This window comes from Pimephales promelas, chromosome 4 (genome assembly GCF_988280905.1).
Source record: "Pimephales promelas chromosome 4, fPimPro1.hap1.1, whole genome shotgun sequence".
Classification (NCBI taxonomy): domain Eukaryota; kingdom Metazoa; phylum Chordata; class Actinopteri; order Cypriniformes; family Leuciscidae; genus Pimephales; species Pimephales promelas.
The window spans coordinates 29,383,709-29,390,651 of record NC_142772.1 but is presented as its reverse complement, the minus strand read 5'-3'; the positions used below and the strand labels follow the sequence as shown (position 1 = coordinate 29,390,651).

Here is a 6,943-nt window from a genome sequence, read left to right as displayed (position 1 = left end):
GCGCCGAGAGGATTTATCCTGAGCGATTCAAAATTTACCTCAGAATGTCAGCGGGACAGTTTGATGCTTTGCTAGCGATTCTGGAGCCACATATTAAAAACAAGACCACCAATTTCCGTGAACCATCGATTCTGAACGGAGACTGGCAGTGTGTCTGGTATGGACCAGGTATGGACACACACAAACACACACACACCCGCGCGCGGCCCTGTGGAAGCGCTGGGCAGACAGAACAGCTAGGCTGTTATTGTGTATGTATTGTGTATATTGTGCCCAAATAATACATTAGTTATCGAATAGGCTGCTCAATCACACCTTATTCGATCCTAAATTTCAATCTGATTGAAAGGGGAGGTTTATTAATTTCATAATCCAATAGCTATAGAGAAGAGAACATAAACACTTGATCGTATTGAAAACCGAAACTGAAAGCACGGCGCATAATGTTCAATGATTTGAGGACGAGCTCCCCCGGCCCTGAATTGTCAAAAGACCTCTCAAAATGCTGGCTCTGGATGCGAAAAACGCAGAAAATCGAACCATATCTGATTAATTTTATGACGGAAAAATTAATGGCCGTGTTTTTTGCAATCTCCGGTCACGTTTCCTTTTTCGTTCAAGTCTGGCCTTTTTTTGCGATGAGGATGCATTCTCCTGTGACTCGGCATATGGTCCGCAACAAATAATAGAGCAAAAGAGCAATCAGCAATCATAGGAGTGCAATGCAGCCGTTTAAACTTGCAGGGAATGCGCCTCTCAATGTGACGTGACGATGGCTCTGAGTCTGAACGAAAACGCGTTGTGGAAACGCGTTTGGCTGGTGGTACTTTTTGACCCTCTCTGCTATTATAGTTTTCAAGATGGCGGAACGGACATGGAAGCCTCCGTGAACCTACCCGTCCCATGTACATAAAGATAATAAATTCTTCATTTACGAGGATAAGTCAGATAATTTGCAGAGGTATTTGTACACCATTGAGGACATATTTATGAATAAAAATATTGATTTCAGATAATAAAATACCTAAAAATCTACACAGAGTCCCTTTAAGATAATTAGTATTTTCTTCGATAATACCAATTGGGAAAAATCCTATCTTATCCAATCTTATCTTAGCCAAATCAGATGAATAAGTTAGGCTACTTCATCAACATTCTTCACGAGAAACGGATTATGATGACTCACAAAATGGATTAGCTTGTTAGGCGAAATAGTAAGGTCCCACGTACTTTACATGTTCTGCATTAAAACCACAATGAGTAACTTACAGGGCTAACTTAAGTAACGTTAAATTAGACGACCAGGCTTTGTTGAAGAGCCTTCACCGACCTGAGCTTTGATGAGGGAACGGCGCCAGTAAATTAGATAACTCTTCTTGCCTCTCATCGGCCTCGTATCGTTCATGACTCCTTATTTTCCTTTTTAAAAAGTGTCTAATGAAGCCACAAACAATGACAGTCAAGCCCAAAAGCTGTAAGTTAACCGATTGCTCTTTCAGGCACTCTCTCAACTCTAATCAATCTAACCTCACAATCTAAACTCAAGCGTGCAGTGTAACCATAGTAACCATAGTAAATTTGATCTGCTTGAAAATTTTAATCGTCTTTAATACATTACTCCGAAGGATAGATTAAAATACCGGGTAATTTTTTTTTAAATAAATACAAAATTATTAAAATGTAATAATAATGATCAATATTTTTTTTTTTTTTTTTTTTTTTTTTTTAGATCCGGGGCTATAAAAAAAAACATCTGGGACTGAAGCCCCGAATGCCCATGTCTAACGACGCGCCTGGTAAGCAGTGTTCCGATTGTTCTCATCTCAGCTCCGCCGAGACAAAATAGACGTACCCTTTCAAAAAAATGTCATTTATTGTCAAAAAAATATGTTTTCAAAACCATCAACATTTATGACATAATTTCCATAATTATGAAATCGGCAGAGATGGCAATGCAAAACAAAAATCTTAAATTAGGAAATAGTGTGCACAAAACTTTTTTTTTTGAAATGTGGGGGTTAAGGGTTTCTACGCAACATTTATATATATATATATATATATATATATATATATATAAAGACCACAGATCTATGGCACAGTGTTGTTGTCGTTAACCGACTAAGAGTGCCCTCTACTGGGGATATGGAAAAACACCAATCTTGCCTGAAGAACGTTGAAATTAAACCAAAGCCTGGGTTTAGAAATTCTTTTAGCAGATTAAAAATGGACCAAAAATATTGACAACTTTTCAAAAATTGATTGAAACTAAGACAGATAAAATGTGAATGTACCTTGAGTCTAATACAACCTGCTGCTGACTAGCAACAGCAATGTATGAAATAATGGTTTTGCCAGGTTATGATGTAAATTTAAAAAAAAAAAAGACACACCATGTCCCATCCGAAATTCATCAATAACTACTTGTGGCCACTAGGAAGGAAGATTAAATAAGTCTGGCAACTGGTACCAGCAGCAAAAAAGTAATTTTCATTTTAGTGTTGAAGACCTGCCTGCTATATGACATGGCTTCATTCACAAACATTTAGCTCTTCCTTAACCACTTGAAATAAAAATAAATATATTTTACATAAAAGTCAGTGATGAGTGGCTGCATCTCTCTGTTCATTGCTGATTGAAATGGACTGCTCTTCAGTATCTTGGTTTTTGATCGGCTGTTCTTTTGAAGAACCAGGCAGTCTTGATACTAAAGTGGACAAACGGTGAAGAACAAGATCTGCTGTTGTTTTCAGACTGTGCTGTTGTTGTGGGGTGGGGAGACACAGAAGCTTAATTAACTAAAAACATCAGTAATCAATAATAATAATAATAATATACAGCTCAGTGATATTCACCTGAAGTATATGTAGGCCTTTTAAGGTGAGAACAGCTAACTCTCTTAGTCCGTCTCCAGCCAGGTCAAGATAAATCAGTGACAGTAGAGGGCTTTTAAAACTCCGTCTCCACAGCAGCTGTAACTTCTCCTCAAAAGCTCCTGTTGTTTGGGGAAATTTGTAGCAGAGCAGGTCCTATAGAAAACAAATACATCATTGTGCATACTGGTTAGCTGATTATATTTCAAAATTTCAAATTACCACAAGTGTTATGAACTCTTTCATTGTGGCATACACTTGTTCCCTATTATGCGTAAGCATTTTGAATCCAGCACTCTACCTGTCCATACGTTCCCAGTAGCAACTCATGCTGTCCATCAAAGTCCAGATCAACGACGAGAGCACAGAGAACCGCATCACACTGGTCGCTTTCTGCCAAACACAGCTGTCTGCTCAGTCCACACTGCTCTACATCCCTGAACGCACACAATTATTTTACACCCAACCAGACACAATGGTGAACAACAAGCAACATACTTAAGAGGCTCTAACCTGTAAACAACCGCCATCTCTATCGCACTGGTTACCAACAGATTAAATGTTTCCTTTTGACTACCTGTGGGGGGAAAAGACAGATAAAGAGGGATTAATAACAATAGTCTCAAGAGCAGTGGCTCCCAAACTTTTTAGCCCTCACAACCCACATCAATAAGGCTCAAGTAACCCTTCATCAAAACTAAACTAAAGAATAAATGTTGTGAGTAAATAAAGACTAGAAAAAAAACACATTTTAAATTTTAATATTTTTAAATCCAACATTTGATGGAAAACAAAACCTTTAAATCTTATATTTAAAAATTAAAAAGACATGAAATTACCACTATAACCAGTAGATGGTGGTAGAGGGGCACTTATTGGCTCATGTTAGCCATTTACACTCCCTAAAATAGTTTTTCACATGTTCTACTTTTTAATTTATATTAAGACATTATAAAACAACAACATAAAAAAAAAAAACATTTTTGAAAAGAGAATAACTTATCTTCAAATTGCGAATGAATTACACAGAAAGTGAGCCACTCCCTTTATAAGTGGTCAGTCAGGTCAGCGCAAACTCACTGAAACTCAAATTTGAATAATTTAATCTTCCACAATACATCTCTAACTTAAATTAACATGCTTTGTTTGTGATAATTAGGTTTGTGAGCATGTAGGACATAAACTGGCACTAAACACCTCTGATTTGCCTTTACTTTCAAAAGACATGCACATGATTGGCTACAATACTCAACGCTGTAAAATCAAGTTGAATTTGGACACATATGCAGCGACTAATGCGCCAGGCGGAATTATGGGAGTGTAAACGTAGTTTTCGTCGCTTGACAAATCATGGCGTTCCTGGCATGCTTGACAAACCAAGCAAAATCTAAATATCTTCACGCACCCCTTGGAACCTGCTCACGTATTTCCGGTTGGGGATCACTGGTCTACTCTAAATAACTTATCAGACATTAATAACCTTGCATAAGGAGTAATGATTAATCTAGTCATTAAAAATCTATTTGAAATAAATGCTTTTTTTCTATTTATCCAAGAATCCTGAAAAAAAATTGCATCAGTTATAGTTTCCAGAGAAATATTAAGCAGCACAGCTGTTTTCAACATTGATAATAATAAGAAATGTTTCTTTAGCAGCAAATCATCATATTAGAATGATTTCTGAAGGATGACACTGACACTGAAGACAGGAGTAATAATGCTAAAAATTCAGCTTTGCCATGACAGAATTAAAATATATATTTTAATATATTCAAACAGAAAATAGTTATTTTATACATCAACTGGTGATCATATGAGCTGTGTCACTCACTGTTCATCTCTGTGTTCTGGTGCTTCTCTTTCAAATGGAACAGCAACACAGTGGAAATGGGACTGTCATGTTGAATACGCCAGTTCTGCAGAATCTCTAATAAGGTAAATGTGCATAGAAAACCAGATCCTTTATTATTAGACTATATTACATTCTAAAAAGAGAAGAGAAAAACTGTGCAAGTGTGTTTCTCACCAGGTCCCTTTTGGTTGACAAGAGAAAGTCCCACAGAACCATTCTGACATCCAAATGCAGTGAGACGCAGGTTTTGATCAATACTTAAGACATCTAACCATAATACACTGCAATGCACATGAAGAACATATTAATAATTACCATCAAACATCTCACATAATGGCACATCTCATCATCCAAACCTGAACTGCAGAAAAGTAAACTACTCACTTGCTTGGCAGCTCCTGCAGTTCAGGAAAGAGTCTTTCCACTGGCTGTTCCTCAAACTGGTGCAAAGAGGCATTCTAACAATCAGACAAGAGGATGAATTTCAAATCTTGAGTATGAGTGAGTGAGTGAGTGAGAGAGAGAGAGAGAGATAGAGAGAGTGAAACTCTTTTCTGTTTGAGAGAGAGAGAGAAAGAGAGAGAGAGAGAGAGAGAGAGAGAGAGAGAGAGAGAGAGAGAGAGAGAGAGAGAGAGAGAGAGAGAGAGAGAGAAAATCTTATTCTAACTAAATTTATCAGCTAGGCTGACCTCTTTGTAAAGATGTATGTGCTGATCATTCCCACTGAGGAGAAAGACAGTCTCGCTGGATCCATCTACACAATGCACCCTGCAAAACAAACATGTGAAAGCCTACTTCTGAACCCTAAATCTTTGTTATATTTCTAATACCAAAACAACACTGCATTTCATATATTTAAATAAAAAAAGACTACATAAAAACCTTGCTAGTTCCTTTCATTGTACCATAAATGAACAACACAGTGAAACACTCACTCTGTATGATAGAGCTGGAAGGGAGTGAACTGGAGCTCCAGGTTCAGACAGCTTTCTGTCAACCAGATGAAACTGTCTGATTATTCGGTATGGACCAGTTTCAGTCAGATTAAAATATGTAGCATATAGTATAATTTAGGGCATATGATGTGTGAATTCTCCCTTGTCTCAAGAAACCAGAAATTTAAAAAAAAAAAATTCCCCCATATCCCATATGACAGACTCACGTGCAATAGACTCCAAGTTAAACTCTGACCCTGGTTCATAATCACAGTAAATATTAAGGAAAGGAGTCGCTTTATCTCCTGAGTCCTGAGAGGAAAGAGATCAAAATAAATGCATGAAGCAGAAAATGCAGCAAAAAAGCCAGCTCTCATGGATGGAGAAAGAGTGAGCGAGGGAAATCTTTCCATCTAGTTTGAAACTAGTTATTTGTAGTGATGAAGCACACCTTAATGAAGGTTATTCCTACGACCAGTCCTCTTTTAGGGGCAGATTTGTTGAAGGCGTCAATGGAGACGATTTCTGCATCAACTTTATTAACAAAACAAGAAATATTTTTGCATTAGACAGCAAGCTAAGACAAAAGACTTTCAAAGCAAACGAATAGGTTGTGACCTGGTATATATGTGAACTGAATCTCTCTGGCCACAGGTCTGATCTTCTTCTGCAGGTCCTGGTATCTGAAGCACACTACTTTCCCCTTCAGAGTCGCTGCCAGTAACTCCTGCTCGCCTGCCTGGCATAGTCCGTATATGTTACTCTGCGAGGGAAAACGACTAAAACTGTCTTCCACAAATGGACACAGGCCTTTTACATCCGGCAACATCTTACAGATGATCACAAATTAAATAAAACAACTCCTCGAATAGATCTTACTGGACTGCCACACTAGTGACAAAAAACAACAACTTCCGGGTATGGGCGGGTTGTGAATAAATTTAACCAATCATCTGTGTTTTTCGAACCGCTTGACAAATCACACTTGACCAAATGAGACGATCGTCATCGGCTGTAGTCGACGAATAAAAAATACAGTAAAGTATTATTACATGGCTTGGTTGAATTCCAATGTAGAATGCGGTCTTTTATTTCTTGATAACAGACCGCTGCTAAGTGCACCGTTGCCATGAAAAACAGATACAAGACTAGAAGCAATACAAGACAAGAGACTACATGCATTGCATACAACAACAACAACAAAAAAGGTGTTAAGCTGAAGCCTATGCTTATTACCTTTTGTACATAATTACTCAATTAGCAGCACTTTTCTCTCTGGATTTAAC

The 6,943-nt window shown here is 37.7% G+C and overlaps 1 protein-coding gene across 1 annotated transcript; it reads right to left on the bottom strand.

Moving 5' to 3' along the window:
• Positions 1-1,854: 1,854 nt before the first annotated feature.
• Positions 1,855-6,591, bottom strand: kptn (kaptin (actin binding protein)). Its single transcript, XM_039649850.2, has 12 exons — positions 6,276-6,591; positions 6,109-6,191; positions 5,885-5,969; positions 5,658-5,712; positions 5,412-5,490; positions 5,107-5,180; positions 4,897-5,003; positions 4,702-4,797; positions 3,384-3,447; positions 3,172-3,307; positions 2,853-3,026; positions 1,855-2,756 (listed from the first exon to the last, which is right to left on the bottom strand). The coding sequence occupies exons 1-12, from the start codon at positions 6,484-6,486 to the stop codon at positions 2,595-2,597; spliced, it is 1,326 nt and encodes a 441-aa protein (XP_039505784.2). The 5' UTR covers positions 6,487-6,591; the 3' UTR covers positions 1,855-2,594.
• Positions 6,592-6,943: the final 352 nt, after the last annotated feature.

Bases quoted from the DNA above. Each gene is read 5' to 3' on its own strand.
- kptn (XM_039649850.2), bottom strand. From the start codon at position 6,486: ATGTTGCCGGATGTAAAAGGCCTGTGTCCATTTGTGGAAGACAGTTTT. The intron at 6,192-6,275 runs GTCACAACCTAT...TTGTTAATAAAG, and splicing joins TCAGTTCACATATATACCAG to TTGATGCAGAAATCGTCTCC. The intron at 3,308-3,383 runs GTTAGAGCCTCT...GTGTGCGTTCAG, and splicing joins GAGATGGCGGTTGTTTACAG to GGATGTAGAGCAGTGTGGAC.